This window comes from Scylla paramamosain, chromosome 30 (assembly GCF_035594125.1).
Source record: "Scylla paramamosain isolate STU-SP2022 chromosome 30, ASM3559412v1, whole genome shotgun sequence".
NCBI lineage: Eukaryota > Metazoa > Arthropoda > Malacostraca > Decapoda > Portunidae > Scylla > Scylla paramamosain.
Genome location: NC_087180.1, coordinates 12,859,115 through 12,876,614, shown reverse-complemented (window position 1 = coordinate 12,876,614; position 17,500 = coordinate 12,859,115). Strand labels below are relative to the sequence as shown.

The following is a 17,500-nucleotide window of genomic DNA, read 5'->3' as shown; positions in this document are numbered from 1 at the left end:
GCCGACCTGGAGTTGAGACAAAGGAAAACGCAGGCAGGAAGTTACATTATCTTCTTTACGCTTTGAGAGAAACGCGCGGGTCAGGTAGAAAGAAAACGAGGTGAGAAACACTACCTGCGCGGTGTGTCCATGATATAGGAAGGTAGAGGGAACAGTTAGGGGGTCTTAGGAAAGGTGTAGAAGGCAGTAAAGGCTGTCAGGAAAGTGTTTATTGTTCAAAAGAGGGAAGGAAACCCCATGAACACCAGCAGGAAAGGAAGGAACGGACACAAGGGGAGGAAGGAAGGAGAGGATGTGGGAGGAAATGTCTTGGTGAAGGTGAAAAGGCGAAGGAAGGAAGGCGAGGAAGACAAGGACAGGTGTAGGAAGAAAAGAATGGAAAACATGGAAGGTGAAGCAATGGAGAAGACGCAAGATCCCTTAAGAAAATAGAGAAAGGTAAGAATTGGGGGAGAGAAGGAAAGAAAGGGAATATTTTTTTTTCTTAAGGGAGAACAAGGAGAGGGGGAGGAAAAGTTTTAGGGAGGAAATGAGAATGAGCAGACATCTTGAGGAAGAGAATGAAGGGGAGGAAAGGTCTCGGGAAGGAGGGAGGAGAAGGAAATGTTCTCTTGAAAGGAAGAGAAAGAAGACGAGGAGAGAGCTTTTCAAGGAAGGGAAGGAAAGGGAGAGAAGAAAGGGAAATAGAAATGACTGTTGAGGAAAGGAAAGGCATGAGACAGGTTAAAGAAGGGGAAAAAGGAAGGAAGGGGAGGAGAGAGCTGATAAAAGAGAGAAACGGGGGGAGAGGTTATTTTGAAGGGGAGAAAGGAGAGGAGGCAACTCAGAGAAGGGGAAGAATGGAAGGAGGAAGGTAATAGAAGAGAGGAAGGGGAGGAATGGGCTAAGTGAAAGGTAGGAATGGGGGGAAGAAGAACAAGGTGCGGCAGGCAGATCACGAGACAAGAGAAAAGGTTTTGACTGTCACGCAATCCTCCTCTTATTTCCCGCGGTAACCTTGTCTCCACGTCGCGCAGGAATGGAGTCTTCAGTGTGTGTGTCTGTGTGCTTATGTGTGTGTGTGTATGTATGACCAACAAAAGAGAAGTTTAAAAAAAATGGGTGACGAAAAGAATTATAATTGAATACACATTGTAAAGCCTCAACTTCGTGATGAAAGTTGACGTTTGTGTTTAACTAGTACACTAATTTTACGTGCAGTGGCCGTGCATGACCGAACACGTTACTTGCATGAGAACACACGCCCAAGGGGAGTCACATTTGTCAAGATAATAATACCTACACGACCTTGAACACGTGCCGAACACGTACAGTGCATTTATCACATCCACCCTCAAAAAACTTCATGATGGAAGAGCACCAAGTTAATTAATTTTTCTGCATTATTCCTTAGAGGCAAATAAAATTGTATGAAATAATTACCAAACTACAAATAAAACACTTAGATTTACTGCGTCACTTTCCAGCGTTTTGAAATTAGCGTGCACAGATGAACCTGACAAATGTTTATGCGGAGATTACCATCGTACATGTTCATTTATTATCGTACACTTCATTACCATCCCTGACCGCCACCACCACCACCACCACCACCACCACCACCACCACCAATCACACTTTCTAATTTACTGCTTAATCTCCGTAATTTTCTCCTTCACTCGGTTCTATGATTTCTACACACTTTCCTCTTTCTTTTGTAGCTTAAACGTCATTTATTTCTGAATATTTCCTCATTCATTTCCAGCTTGAGTTTGTTCTTTCGTCGTCCTCTTTTTTCTGGGTATTTCCTGAACACATTCCTTCACTTTACTTTACGACTAATTCCACATACTCGTGTTTCTCTTACGACTTTGCTGTGAGTGGGGGAGAGTTTACCACCACCACCACCACCACCACCACCATCACCATTAATACTGGACCTCACACGCAAAAGTAGTTAATTACGAATCAGAGAGAGAGAGAGAGAGAGAGAGAGAGGAGAGAGAGAGAGAGAGAGAGAGAGAGAGAGAGAGAGAGAGAGAGTGAGAGAGAGAGAGAGAGAGAGAGAGCTATATCGCTGCAATCCGATAATTAACCGACTGTCTCTTTATCGTTATTTTTTCCGGATTTTTCTTAAGGAGAGAGAGAGAGAGAGAGAAATTTAGACATAATGATCTCACAAGTGCAACTGTGCAGAGATGAATTTGTATATAGTGTGTATGTGTATGTATGTATGTATGTATGTGCATCTAATACATGCATACAAATCGAATATAATCAGTGCATATAGGTTTATGTAATGAAAGGCTTATCATAATTCAGATTTAAGAGGCTTGTCAGAGCTGCCTCATTTAAGGGATCCGGTTCTGTTTACGTATATCCCTCGAATCTGACCACTATTTTGTACTTATATATAGCTGATTAACCCATTGAGAGAGAGAGAGAGAGAGAGAGAGAGAGAGAGAGAGAGAGAGAGAGAGAGAGAGAGAGAGGAGCATCTATCCCCTATAATGCAAAGTGGTTTCCTTGTTGTTTAATTATATCGTTCTATTCAAATCGGTTTCAGAAGAAGGTACAAAAAGATAGAAAGGGGACAATCTCTCTCTCTCTCTCTCTCTCCTCTCTCTCTCTCTCTCTCTCTCTCTCTCTCTCTCTCTCTCTCTCTCTCTCTCTCTCTCTCTCTCTCTCTCTCTCTCTCTCCTCTCTCTCTCTCTCTCTCTCTCTCTCTCTCTCTCTCTCTAATTAGGTCTTGTAAGCTATTGATCAAAGCAGGAGGTTAATGGTGGGGAAGAATAACACATTTCTAGACTGAAAGAAGCTCTCTTAAATTATTCAGGAAGGTGTGTGTGTGTGTGTGTGTGTGTGTGTGTGTGTGTGTGTGTGTGTGTGTGTGTGTGTGTGTGTGTTGAGGGACGTACAGTACAATATTATCTCAGTAAGGAAATTGCTTACATAAAATTAATAAGAAAAGAGGGAAATAGAATATAGTAGACAGACGGAAAAAGAGAAATAGCCTGGGAATTGTTTTGTTCGTGGTGTTGAGGTGAAAATCTTTTGGCCTCGCATCTAATTTTCTCCCATAAAGACAAGGAAACACAACACACTCCTGACAATTTGACGGCTCACTCTTCAAACCGTCACGCAACGCACACACACACACACACACACACACACACACACACACACACACACACACACACACACACACACACACACACACACACACACACACACACACACACACACACACACACACACACACACACAGGAGCCAAAAAACAGTTTCAACATTACAACTCAAATAGGAAAACATTGAAACTTATCCCGCTGTTCCACGAAGGCACTCGCATACAGATAATCCGAGAAACTCCCTTCGTCCTTCTTCTTCCTTCCTCTTCCTTCCCATCCTGCAGAGCGAAACTTCACCCTTGAAACACAATATTTGAAACTTGGCTCCACCGCGTCAGGAAATATACGTGAGATACGCGAAGAAGTTTGGTTAGAATGCGTAAGAGAGAATTACAAAAAGGAGAAACCAAAAGGTAGAAAGAGAGGGGGAGTGGAGAGTGGAGGGAGGGAGCGCAGACCAGCAAAATGTTTCATCAATATTGACATGAGTCTTTCCCGAGAAACATTGCACTCAGGTGTTTGTGTTCGCCAGACAGCAAGGAGTTAACGAAGAAGGGGAACGCGAGGAAGGAAAACGGAAAGGGAAGAGAAAGGAAGGAAGGACAGGAACACAAGAGAATTAAGATACATCCCTTCCCAGTCTCTCTCTCTCTCTCTCTCTCTCTCTCTCTCTCTCTCTCTCTCTCTCTCTCTCTCTCTCTCTCTCTCTCTCTCTCTCTCTCTCTCTCTCTCTCTCTCTCTCTCTCTCTCTCTCTCTCTCTCTCTCTCTCTCTCTCTCTCTCTCTCTCTCTCTCTCTCTCTCTCTCTCTCTCTCTCTCTCTCTCTCTACCGTGCACTGCAATTTAGGTATAATTTAATCTTTTTTCCCATTATGAGTTTCTTTTATATTTTTTATCTTACTTTGCATTTTTATTTGACCAATTATATCAATGTTTGTTGTGTAATTTTGGCACCAAATGACTCCTTTGATGGCATTAGGTAAATCTCTCTCTCTCTCTCTCTCTCTCTCTCTCTCTCTCTCTCTCTCTCTCTCTCTCTCTCTCTCTCTCTCTCTCTCTCTCTCTCTCTCTCTCTCTCTCTCTCTCTCTCTCTGACCCTTAAGCATGATGAGACACCAATGAATGATTTAATCTAGTGTAATCAAATTGGACTTTTCGCTTTATCTTTTAATAATCAACAGCTTAATCGTGTCATTTTTATCCCTCGTCCCTTGCTCGTTTAATTTTGATTCTGCACTTATCTTTGCGTGTAATTTGATTTAAGTTTGGCGATTTGCACTTTTTTCACGGAAGATTAGGGTCCTGTGTAATGTGTCTTCTGTTAATGGTTGCTATCTCTCTCTCTCTCTCTCTCTCTCTCTCTCTCTCTCTCTCTCTCTCTCTCTCTCTCTCTCTCTCTCTCTCTCTCTCTCTCTCTCTCTCGGCCAGTCCACATACACACAATTTTTCACACCATTTTTGCTATACTGTGTGTGTGTGTGTGTGTGTGTGTGTGTGTGTGTGTGTGTGTGTGTGTGTGTGTTTTGTTTCTGTCATTGTGTCTTTGTTTCTGCCTCCAGCATTTTTGTTTTAATAGAAGCACACACACACACACACACACACACACACACACACACACACACACACACACACACACACACACACACACACACACACACACACACACACACACACACACAAGAGCGTAACACAGCACAAAGCATGGGGGAAAAAAAGCAACAACAACACAGCACTACAGGGAAACAAAAACAACCAGACAAACAAGCAAACAGACATCGAAAATTTCCCCTTTGCGTCAACGATGGCTTTCCTTTTTTCTTCTTTCCTCTCTCTTGTCGAGATCACCTTCCTTTAACCTAATTTCCTCTTTCCTCTAACACTCCCTCCATCTCGCCCACACCTGCTTACCTGACATCACGCTCAGACACAGGTGTGGGGAAAATATAAACGAGAGAAAGGTAAAAAGTTTTCCCTCTCGCTCTTTAACAACTAATTTTCCCTTCGTCTTACAGGTAAAGATTTTCCTTTCTTCCCACATAATTACTCGCCTTTTCCCTTTTCCCACGACTAAAGGTCTTTCCTGTATATGTAACGGTGTATTTATTTATATATTTATTTTATTTACTTATTTATTTTTGGTAAGGTAAGAATTTTCTCTTACCCTTTAACAACTTTTCGCTGTTCTTCTTTAAAGGTCAAAAAGTTTCTTGTTTTTATTCAATAACTAAATTTCCCTTCCAACAAATAGAAATATTATTTTTCCCCAGAGTAACTCATTTTTTGTTCTTCCTTGACGTAAATAATTTTCTTCGAATAAACTCTTTTTTTTTTTTTTCCTGCAGGTAAAAACATTTTCTTCCTATAACAATTATTTTTACTTCGTTCTATAGGGGAATACATTTCTCTCTCTCTCTCTCTCTCTCTCTCTCTCTCTCTCTCTCTCTCTCTCTCTCTCTCTCTCTCTCTCTCTCTCTCTCTCTCTCTCTCTCTCTCTTTCCACACAATGCATTTTGTCTTTCCTACACTGAAATAAGCCGAACCTAATTCAAACCTTACCATTCTTTTCTCTTTATTTACTCTTTTTCCTTCCTTCATTAAATTATCGATTTATTTATTTATCTATTATTTATCTATCTATCTATCTATCTATCTATCTCTATCTGTATCTACCTATCTATCTATTTATTGCTTCCTTACCAACTTACACACACACACACTCATGCACTACTTTCCTTCCATCTTTTCTTTCCTTCCTTCCTTCCTTCCTCCCTCCCTCATTTCACCTTTCTCCTCTCACCTCCCCTCCATCCTTCGCGTCCACTTCCCACGCGCCACCTCAGCACTCTCTCTACAGTTCTGCAGTCTCACCTTTCTACTCCACCTCCACAGTCAGCATTCATTCCCACTCTTAACCTTTATTCTTTCACGTGGTCAGCTCTCATTCCTCGCTCAACTACGGCTGTCTCCTCGATCTCCCACTCAGCAATTCCCTAATCATTCATTCACGGTCATTTCTCTCGTATCCAACTCACGCCTCCAGCATCTCGGCAGGTAACGTTAAGATATCTGGCCTCTCCTCCCCTCCCGGCAGTCGGCCACGCACCGGATGAGAGTTAACGATTAGCAATATGTTACGACCGTCGCCTGAAGGAGTAGAGCCAGGAACAGGAGGAGGAGGAGGAGGAGGAGGAGGTGGTGGTGGAGAAGGAAGGTGAAGGCGTGGAATTGGAGAGGTCAAGAATGAGAGAGAGAGAGAGAGAGAGAGAGAGAGAGAGAGAGAGAGAGAGAGAGAGAGAGAGAGAGAGAGAACAAATACTAGAATTGTTTGTCTATAACGAGGATATTTTTAATCGATTCTCAACCACTTGTAAAATACTCGTGCAAGAAAAGAATATAAGAAGAACGATTGAGAGAGAGAGAGAGAGAGAGAGAGAGAGAGAGAGAGAGAGAGAGAGAGAGAGAGAGAGAGAGAGAGAGAGAGAGAGAGAGAGAGAGAGAGAGAATGATAAAGTTTGCTGGTTAAGATGAAACTGAGACATATAGCCGAACTTGAAACTCATTTTTTCCCCGTTTCTAAACTGTGATTTTTCCTCCAGGATAAACAAAGGGAGCAACTTGAGAAAGAAAGGACGAAAAGAAAAGTAATACTGATGCCCCGTTGAGAAAACTAAATAAATGAAAACAGTAATCCTAAAAAAAGAAAAGAAAAACGAAATAACATGAAAAAAATACAACTGCTGTTTTTTTCTTTCATTGTGTGGAATACAAGGAGATACAAAATGAAAAGGCTAAACACACTACTATTCATTTCTTTCTCCATCTGTGGCTCTCGTACGTAAGAACAAAGGGCAGAGAAGAGAAACACCGATAAAGTGAGGGAGTAGAAAAAAAAACTAAAGGATAAATTCGCAACGATATCGAGAAAATCTTTAACTAGAATTCCAGGCCAGCCTTTACTTTTATCTGCTCGATTCCTTCCTTCCTGTTTACACATGAAAGGAAAGACAGAATAGGAAAAGAAACTAAACCGGAAAATGTAAAAAGTCGACGAGCTGCAATAAATAATGGAGGAGAGAGAGAGAGAGAGAGAGAGAGAGAGAGAGAGAGAGAGAGAGAGAGAGAGAGAGAGAGAGAGAGAGAGAGAGAGAGAGAAAAAAAAATCAGTCCATGCAAAAATTTGTTTAAAAAGTTTTCCTCTTTTTATTGTAGCTTGTTTTATTCTGATATTTGTTGTTGTTTTTTTTATGATTTTTTGCCGGAGATCAGCGAGATAGACTAGAAAATAAATTACCAATAAATAAAAGAAAGAGGAAAAAGACGAGAAAAAATCATCTGGACCAATACTCCCACGAATTTTCGCCTTTCATGCCTTCGCCAGGAGGATTTTTATACGAAAGAGAAATGGAGAGAGGGAAAGAGTAAACATAATAAAAGCTAAAGTGAAAATAAGGAAAAATACACAAAGCAGACGTGTTGACAGGAGGGAAAAAAATATATATATAAAAATCACATGATGTTTTCCTCTTGCCTTCAACAATTTTGTTAATGCAAAGAAAACTGAAAAGGGAGAGGAAAAAGAGCAAAAGTAAAAACGTGCTTTCTTTAGAATTCTGAGGAAGGGAGCAGAAGGAAGAGGAGAAGGAGGAAGAGAACGAGCAGAAGGAGGAGGAGGAGGAGGAGGAGGAGGAGGAGGATAGCTAGGAAATAGAATTAAGCAAAAGAAAAGAACAGAAAAGAAAAGAATATTACCAAGAGAGAAGGAAAGAAGAATACAAAAATAAAAATACAAGACGAAAAAATAACAAAGAAGGAAGTGAGACATAAAAGGCGAAAAGACGAAGGGAAAAATGAAAAAGGTGAAGAAAGTGAGTGGGACGGGCAGGAAAAGGAAGAAAGGCAATGCAGGAAATGAAGGAGGAGGGAAGAAGCGAAAAGATGATACCGCGTAGACCGAAGTGAAGAGAAAACGAGACACTATCATTCATTATACATCCTACTTCCCTCCTTCCTCTTTCCTTTCCTTTGTCGCTTTGCTGAGAGATTGGCCGGGTGACGAAAATTAGATAAAGAAAGAAACGAAAATCAAAAAAAGCGAAAAAAAAGTCGTTCAGGAAGCAGTAAGAGGGATAAGGAAAGAGAGAAAAGAAAAAATATATATACCGAAAATGAGAAAAGGAAAAAAATAGGAGACAAGCCAATGCGTCTGAACGAAGTAAACATGTTGAGACTTAAAAATGAGGAAGGAGGGAGGACAAGGAAGTAAGAGGAAGCGCAATAAAAAAGAGGAAAACAGGAGGAAACAGGACGCTCAAGAGGAAATCTACAGCCAAAGCGTCGACATGAAAGGGGAAAAATGAGGTGAATTCTCGACTTGGAGAGAGAGAGAGAGAGAGAGAGAGAGAGAGAGAGAGAGAGAGAGAGAGAGAGAGAGAGAGAGAGAGAGAGAGAGAGAGAGAGAGAGAGAAAAGCGACACTCATAGATTACGAGATTAAAGGGCCGCGATAATGCCATGAGTAAAATTAATGAAAAGCAAACTGCAAAACCCTTTCAAGAAACGTATGAAGGCAACACGGGATGACTTAGAACCTTGACAAATGACCAAAGGAGTAAAATAGCAGAAAATATTTTGTTGACAGAAGCAAAAAAGAAGGAGGACGAGAAGGAGCACAAGGAGGAGGAGGAGGAGGAATACAAGAAGGAGGAGGAAGTGGAGTACAAGGAGAAGAAAGAGGACGAGAAACAGAAGGAGAAGGAGGATCAAGAGAAGCACAGGAAGAAAAGGACGAGGAGGATGAGGGGGAAAGAAGAAAAGGAGGAGGAGGAGTAGAAGGAAGGAGAAAAAAAAGAAGACGAAGAGGAGGAGGAGTAGGAGGCACACATTAAGGAGGAGGGAGAAGAAGACGGGGAGGAAGAGGGAGAAGAAGAACCTGAAGGTGAACGAATAAGCAGAAGGATAAGTGGATGTGTGCGAACTGGTGAAAGATTAAGGAAGGTGCGAGGAATAAGAGAAGGGACGGAGGAGGGATGGGGAGAGAAGAGGCAGCAGCAGCAGGAGGAGGAGGAGGAGGAGGAGGAGGAGGAGGAGGAGGAGGAGGAGGAACAAAGTGTAGGAAGGTGGAGGAGAAGAAGAAGTGGTGCATTTGAGAGGTTGGAAGATGAAACATTAAGGGAGGTGTGAGATGGAAGAGGAAAGAGAAGGAGGAGATGTTGGTGCAGCAGGAGGAGGAGGAGGAGATGGAAGAGGAGTATACAGAAGTGCTTTCATAATGTCGCATTGATCGTAGTTTACTGGTGTCTGCAGCGAGTGACTGACATTATACTTGTTCGTGGAGGCGTGTAAACGAAGCGAGACACACACACACACACACACACACACACACACACACACAGAGAGAGAGAGAGAGAGAGAGAGAGAGAGAGAGAGAGAGAGAGAGAGAGAGAGAGAGAGAGAGAGAGAGAGAAAACAGGAAGGTGTAATTCTCAATCAAAGCACGTCATCTCTCTCTCTCTCTCTCTCTCTCTCTCTCTCTCTCTCTCTCTCTCTCTCTCTCTCTCTCTCTCTCTCTCTGGCGTCGGAAAAAAACAAAAAATTCAGGTTAACTCAAGAAAGGATGAAAAATAAAGGCTGTTTGGGAACGTCAAGAGCCCTTTGCTAGAGAGAGAGAGAGAGAGAGAGAGAGAGAGAGAGAGAGAGAGAGAGAGAGAGAGAGAGAGAGAGAGAGTGAGTTGTTCTCTCTAGTACTCTTCAAGAATGTCCTCGGTTTTTTGGAGTACATCTTCCCCTCCACCCCCGTCCTCTCTCTCTCTCTCTCTCTCTCTCTCTCTCTCTCTCTCTCTCTCTCTCTCTCTCTCTCTCTCTCTCTCTCTCTCTCTCTCTCTCTCATATCCTTCCCTCTTCATCATTAGCTCTTTCTTCCACTCTGCTTCACACACACACATACACACACACACACACACAGAGAGAGAGAGAGAGAGAGAGAGAGAGAGAGAGAGAGAGAGAGACGCACACTATAACAATGGTTCTCAAATGATTACTCAGCACACGAGAATAAATAGAGTGGTGGTTCAGGCTCTCTCTCTCTCTCTCTCTCTCTCTCTCTCTCTCTCTCTCTCTCTCTCTCTCTCTCTCTCTCTCTCTCTCTCTTACCACAAAATATCGTCTGTTCTTCGTCAATGATGCAGTGTTTTCTTCTCCACTTTGTTTCTTCATCTTTCATAACTCGTATTTTTTTCTTCTCTCTCCTCATCCTCCTTCTCGTCTTCCTATTCTTATTGATGTTGTGTTTTTGTTGCTGTTGCTGTGTTGTTGCTGTTGTTGTTGTTGTTGTTGGTGGTGGTGGTGGTGGTGGTGGTGGTGGTGGTGGTGGTGGTGGTGGTGGTGGTGCTTTGTTCTCCTCCTCCTCCTCCTCCTCCTCCTCCTCCTCCTCCTCCAACTTCTCCAACTCCTCCTCCTCCTCCTCCTCCTCCTCCTCCTCCTCCTCCTCCTCCTCCTCCTCCTCCTCCTCCTCCTCCTCCTCCTCCTCCTCCACTACCACGTACTACAATAAAAAACAATATGCTACACCCAGTTATTTATAAGCCTCTCTTTTTTCCCCCGTCTTAGAACGATACTTACGTGGAGATGTAATATTAAATGATGTTATGCATTATGAAACGTAACCAAACACTTGGAAACCGTGAGGGAGTGAGGAAGTGGGCCACACTGCAAAGTCGGAGAAAAACGAGGAATGAAGGCGAATACGAACAATAATAATGACTGGGGAGGAGAAAAAAATAGCGAAGAAGGAAGAGGGAAAGAGAGAATGTTGGAATATATGATAGAGAAGAGTTTTGTTTCTCTTTTTTATGCGAACGAACAAATGTGTATGAAGTATAACATAGGAAACAGAATGAATGAGGAGGAACAAAAGAAAAATGGTAGAGAGAATTTTTACCAATCCTTCGTACAAGTCATTTCGTAAACCTTTGGTTTACGTAAGTGACGGCACTTGGAGATACGAGACGTAATTTCACATGAGTTTCATCTCTCTGTATGTACATATGTAATGTTCACTTCAAGGCTTTATGGTATATATATATATACTCGTATATATATATATATATATATATATATATATATATATATATATATATATATATATATATATATATATATATATATATATATATATATGCTTAATTTAGGTGCGTGGTATGGTAGAATTAAAAAATTGCATGCATATTACAAGTAGACAGGAAATGAGAAGACTGAATCACAAAAGAATAGAAAAAAATTGACTAATATTAAAGAATTGTATTGCTGTCATGGTAAGAGGAAGAAAAACATGAAAAGCTATAGCTGGAACAAGAAGAGAAACAAAGAACAAGAACAGGAAGAAGAACAGTAAGAACAAGAATGATACATTAACCTAAACACGGGCAGAACACGATCAAATCTGACACAGAATAGAAGAAAGATAAAAATATAAAGATAAGAAATGTATAAAGAATAAAGAAATATATTGTCATTGAGGCAAAAAAGAAAAATAAGACTTTAATCCAAATACGATGAAATATTACCGGGATGAGACCCAAGAATTAAGCGAAACTTTTGCGCCTTTATAATAAAGAAAATAAGAAAGCACCGTTTAATTACAGACTTAGCGAAGGAAAGACTCAAGGAAAAAAAAAAAGTGAAATCTTGTCCTTGTAATACAAAAAAAAAAAAAAAAAAAATTCCACCAGCTTGATCACTTCCAGAAACGCTCGTGTGTGTGTGTGTGTGTGTGTGTGTGTGTGTGTGTGTGTGTGTGTGTGTGTGTGTGTGGCGCCATCTGTGATTAGCAGTAATCATACTTATTAGCGGGCCAAACCATCTCTTTGCGGAGAGAGAGAGAGAGAGAGAGAGAGAGAGAGAGAGAGAGAGAGAGAGAGAGAGAGAGAGAGAGAGAGAGAGAGAGAGAGAGAGAGAGAGAGAGAGAGAGAGAGAGAGAGAGAGAGAGAGAGAGAGAGAGAGAGAGAGAGAGAGAGAGAGAGAGACGAAACAAGACAGATAGATAGATAAACAGACAAACAGACAAACACACATACAGACAGACATACTAACAAGCCTCAATTAAGACAACTAAAGAAGACTCGTATGAAGAAGCTCCTTATGATTCACACACACACACACACACACACACACACACACACACACACACACACACACACACACACACACACACACACACACACACACACACACACACACACACACACACACACTTTTCTTCGACTCTCGCGATAAAAGCAAGTTTTCCTAAGCAAGACACGAAAATTCAACATAAATAAAGACTGCAACAAAAATATTACTTAATTAATGAAAAAAAAAAAAAAAAACATACTACTGCATTAGATTATTTGACGAAAATAATTCAGTGTGTGTGTGTGTGTGTGTGTGTGTGTGTGTGTGTGTGTGTAATTTTAGTAGCATTCGATAGTAATTAAGGTCCTTTGTTTAAAAGTTTGCAGTCTCCTCTCTCTCTCTCTCTCTCTCTCTCTCTCTCTCTCTCTCTCTCTCTCTCTCTCTCTCTCTCTCTCTCTCTCTCTCTCTCTCTCTCTCTCTCTCTCTCTCTCTCTCTCTCTCTCTCTCTTCCCTAATTATTTTTCTTAGAGTTTAAGCGTTATCGTTTACACACACACACACACACACACACACACACACACACACACAGTTTTGGGAAAAGTTTAAACATAAAAACAAAGCGCAAACGAAAGGATAGATAATGAGAGAGAGAGAGAGAGAGAGAGAGAGAGAGAGAGAGAGAGAGAGAGAGAGAGAGAGAGAATATTAGAAAGACCTGCAGACAGACCATTTGGCTCATTGGAGGTGGTCTGCCCTCCAATTTGGAAACACTGGCGGCACCTAATCCACATTTTTCGAATACCCGCATCGGGCGCCATTCGATCAATAGCCTGAATGTGGTTATCGTATTGACGCTGTATCACTGCGGCACTAGGATTATTTCCCGCCGCTCTCACAAGGCCTTCGAATGAGAAACAGCAGAGGGGTGTATTTACGAGTGCGTCTTTTATCGTACGGAAGGAGAAGGTTGTGTCTGTCATTGAGTAGAGAAATACAGTGTGCATCTTTCGTTCTGTATAGAAGTAAAATAAATAAAATAAAAGATGAGAGATAAAAAGTTGTATCTACGCCATTGAGTGTAGAGAAATAGGGCATGTTTGCGTATTTCATTATTCAAATATATCACTAAAATAAATGATAAAAGTACAAGGTTATGTGTAAGTAATTCCATGAAAGAGACATGTTCTTACGTCATCAGTGCCACAGAAATAGAAGCATTATATCTACGTAATTCTATAGAGAAGTGGAAATTATACCAGCATTATTCATATTAATTCATCTAAGGACACAAACTTGTATCTACATAATTCTACAGAGATATGGAAACCAACATTATTTATTCTACAGAAATTGGTTAAATCTACGTGTCTCATTTCTCCGCATTTCTGACAGTGTTTACTAAATAATATCCACCTGTGTTCTAGTTAAGTTTGTGCTGTATTACTGATTTAGATCGCCTTTCGCAATTATTTGGACTATAGGTAGCTATAGTATTTTTATGGCTTGTTTTTTATGGTATAGCATTAAAGTTTTATGTGTGTCATGTCGATTAATGCTTGTATGGTCAATAAACTAACTGTGTGTGTGTGTGTGTGTGTGTGTGTGTGTGTGTGTGTGTGTGTGTGTGTGTGTGTGTGTGTGTGTGTGTGTGTGTGTGTGTTTGAGGGGGCTGACACCATTAGTAAAACCCTAGCTCTCGGTTCATGCATTTATACTTTCCTTTAGTATTCGATTACTTAACGTGGCAGACTATGTGCTTTGATCTTGCTTAGTGGGAACAAATCCAGTCCCATTATCTTGACCTCAAAGCAAGTGAGACACAAACTTGCATACATTAGCGCTTCGTCTCTCCCTGGTATCTCATTTCCATCGTCCTCTAACAAGCTAAACGAGACAACGAGACATCGGGAATTGAACTGCGCCGTAATCTCGCGTATTCTCTGCCACACAAGCTCGCCTTTTGTGTAATGGTAATAGCGCGCGCCTGACTTTTGAATGTGGAAGAAGAAGCAGTTGCGTTTGATAATGTCCAGCATCCTGCGAGCCTTTTGTGCCAGTCCCGTCGCCTTGTTCAGAAAATACTGGCTTAATGTCGCCTCCAACTCCAAGCCTTTTGACACTTCGCCCGCCTCGCCTGCTTCTGTCGCACACTTACACTGTATTCCCTAGACAGAGAGAGAGAGAGAGAGAGAGAGAGAGAGAGAGAGAGAGAGAGAGAGAGAGAGAGAGAGAGAGAGAGAATGCAGACACAGGCAGACGGAAAAACAGGAAAGTGCAGACAAATGCAAAGAAGGAGGGAACGAGAGAGAGAAAAGGGAAGGAGAAAAATCAAAAGGAACGAGGAGGAAAAAGGTAAAATGAGAGAGGAAGAAGAGCGAAAAAAAAGAGAAAAAGAGAAAAGAAAATGAGAAGAGAAAAGCACAAAGGGAATAAGATAGAAGAGAGAGACATTCCTTCTTGAAACTGTATCTTGACTTATTCTTTTTCCTCCTTCCATCCACGCAGGACCGAGACCAGAAGGGAGCGGGACGAACAGACGGACTGGGAGATGGACAGGAGGGACAGACAGAAAAACGACACAGGTGAGGGCATGCTGAGGGGAAGGCACAGTCATCTCGCTTGATTATTTATTTCTGTGAGGGAATTCTGACGCACCTGTCGACAAGGTAGGTACATACTGTCCAAGGTGTGGCCTACCTGGATATTCTCTCTCTCTCTCTCTCTCTCTCTCTCTCTCTCTCTCTCTCTCTCTCTCTCTCTCTCTCTCTCTCTCTCTCTCTCTCTCTCTCTCTCTCTCTCTCTCTCTCTCTCTCTCGCTCGCTCGCTCGCTCTCGCTCACACTCTCGTACCACGTCCCTCCTTCTCCTCCATCCTATCTCCTTTCATCCATCCATCCCTCCCCCTCCGAAAGTTTGAAAGAAAGAAGAAAAAGAAGACGAAAAGAGAGGTAAGATTTATAGAGGCACATCTCCGTCCTTTCCTCTCCCTCTTATCCTCCCTCCCTCATTCCCTCTGTCTCTCTCCTCCCCTCCTTTTCTCTCCTTCTCTCCCTCCCTCCCGCAGCGCTTTCGCCATTATATGCGGAGGATGACGCTGCATTTTGTGTGAGCTATTGACCAGGAGGCCCAGTGATGGAAAAGGAAGTGTATAACCTTGTCATCCTGAGCTTCATTACATATTTCATTACGCACCTTTGTTGTTCGTCTACTTTCGCTTCTTTCCTTTTGTTCCTCTTCGCTTAATGAACTTTGGAGGGAATTGTTCTTTTTTTTCGTGTCATTTTTCATTATTCATCATTTCCTTCCTAATTTTTCTCTCGTTTTCTTGTTATTTCCTTTTATTTACTGCGTCTTTTCCTTTGTGTTTGTTTGTTTTTTTCCACGCGTTATTTTCTGTTATTAATTGATTTTTTGCTTTGTTATTTATTGCATTCTGTCTTGTCACTGTTTAGCGCATTCCTGCACAAAGCGTGGGATCTAAACCGCCTTGTGGCTGCACGTGGAGGACTGCACTCTAATGTGTCTGGAGTTTTCCGGTTCCTTTTTTTGTCTGTTCAAAAGAGTGGTGGATCGTGGGGAGCAAGTGGCAGCCTCGTATATTCCCTTTTGTGTGTGTGTGTGTATGTGTGTGAGAACCTGTCCCCCCCTCACCTCCCCTTTCAGAGTTGGATCATATGAATAAATAGTTGTTTTACGTTGCCATGTGTGGGTGTTGTTATGTGGGAGTGTGTAGGGTCGGAGGCCGTTATTTTAGAAGTGAATGATACAGACCCACATACTTTACGCGAGTGGTTGTGTAGGCAGGAGTGTGTGTGTGCTTATGTATGTTTATGTCTCTCTTTTCCTCCGGTATGGTGGTGCTTTTTTCACGCTTTCCTACGGGGTCACAAAACACTGCTTTTTTACTACGGGTTCACAAAACACTGCATTGGAAGGTGAGGCGGAAAAAAGTGAGGAAAAGTTGCTCTTGCGTGTCTGTCTGGCCGCGGAACTGAAAAATAAAATCTCCGAATCACTGGACGTTCGACGAAGCATGAAAAAAAATGAAAGTCTGATTTACATATTAACGTGAATGAGTGAAAAACAACGCCATTCCATCTCGCCAAAACCGTAACTTTGCGAAACTTTATGAAAATTTATTTCTGCTTTGAATATATGAAGTGGGGAAGAGAGAGCGTGGGAGGGGGAGGGTGAGGGGGATGAGAGGGAAGAGGAGGAGGAGGAGGAGGTGAGACGGAAGGAGGAGCGGGGAAAACGTCATTCCAGGAAATCATAATAAAGACTAATGACTGGTCCACACGGTAAGACTGGAATTAACATGCACAAATAATGCAGAAGAGGGAGAGTCAGTCGTCAGCTATACACAGAAATATTAAAGCGTCCATTTACGCCGAGCCCCGAAACGAAAAACAAAACGAAATAATGTGGTCGGAAAACACACTAATGACCCCACTTTGCAAATACACGCTGGCTAACTTTGCGGGCGAGGAGTGAAAATTATAAAACCTTAAGAAAATGAATGGAAGAGGATAAAGAAATAAAAAAAAACAACGCAAAAAAACTAACGTCGTGCTTGATGGCGTGGAAAAAAAGCGCGGGTGTTTAGGGCGTCGAGAGGCGTCTTATTAGGCTAAAATATTCTCACTAGTACAGGAACCTCTCCCCAACGTTCCTTTGCCCCTAAGAAAATTATATGCTGCGCCCGATAAACAAGATAGGCAAGATGGGGCTGAATTTTGCAGGGGAGAAGGAAAAATGAAGCGGCCCTGTATACCCCATGACACACACACACACACACACACACACACACACACACACACACACACACACACACACACACACACACACACACACACACACACACACACACGTTTTTCTTGAACTGTGTATATTCTATGTGTAAACTTCATCAGATTTCAACACGAGATATACACAAGTTTCTCCATAGAAAGAAAAAAATATATGAATAATTTAGTAATAAAGGAAAAGACTGCAAGATATTCACTTCAGTTTTCTTGTCTCTTTTTTCTTTTTCTCTTTTTTTTTAGGAGAGGATGGGAAGTGGGTCTCTCTCTCTCTCTCTCTCTCTCTCTCTCTCTCTCTCTCTCTCTCTCTCTCTCTCTCTCTCTCTCTCTCTCTCTCTCTCTCTCTCTCTCTCTCTCTCTCTCTCTCTCTCTCTCTCTCTCTCTCTCTCTCTCTCTCTCTCTCTCTCTCTCTCTCTCTCTCTGTGTGTGTGTGTGTGTGTGTGTGTGTGTGTGTGTGTGTGTGTGTGTTTTATGCGTGAAGA

At 41.9% G+C, this 17,500-nt stretch overlaps 2 protein-coding genes across 5 annotated transcripts in view; one reads left to right on the top strand and one right to left on the bottom strand.

Moving 5' to 3' along the window:
• Nucleotides 1-17,500, top strand: part of LOC135115858 (adenine phosphoribosyltransferase-like) — a 183,532-nt gene that overhangs the window by 142,082 nt on the left and 23,950 nt on the right. For both annotated transcript variants that reach the window (XR_010276073.1, XM_064032893.1), the window contains exon 4: nucleotides 14,720-14,796. Coding sequence is in view for 1 of the 2 variants with exons in the window: in XM_064032893.1 (XP_063888963.1) it covers nucleotides 14,720-14,796 (77 nt within the window). In the remaining variant the exon portion in view is untranslated. The remainder of the gene's footprint in view (nucleotides 1-14,719; nucleotides 14,797-17,500) is intronic.
• The window catches only part of LOC135115857 (hemicentin-2-like), an 82,890-nt gene that overhangs the window by 58,858 nt on the left and 6,532 nt on the right, over nucleotides 1-17,500 (bottom strand). The gene's annotated exons all lie outside the window — the stretch shown is intronic.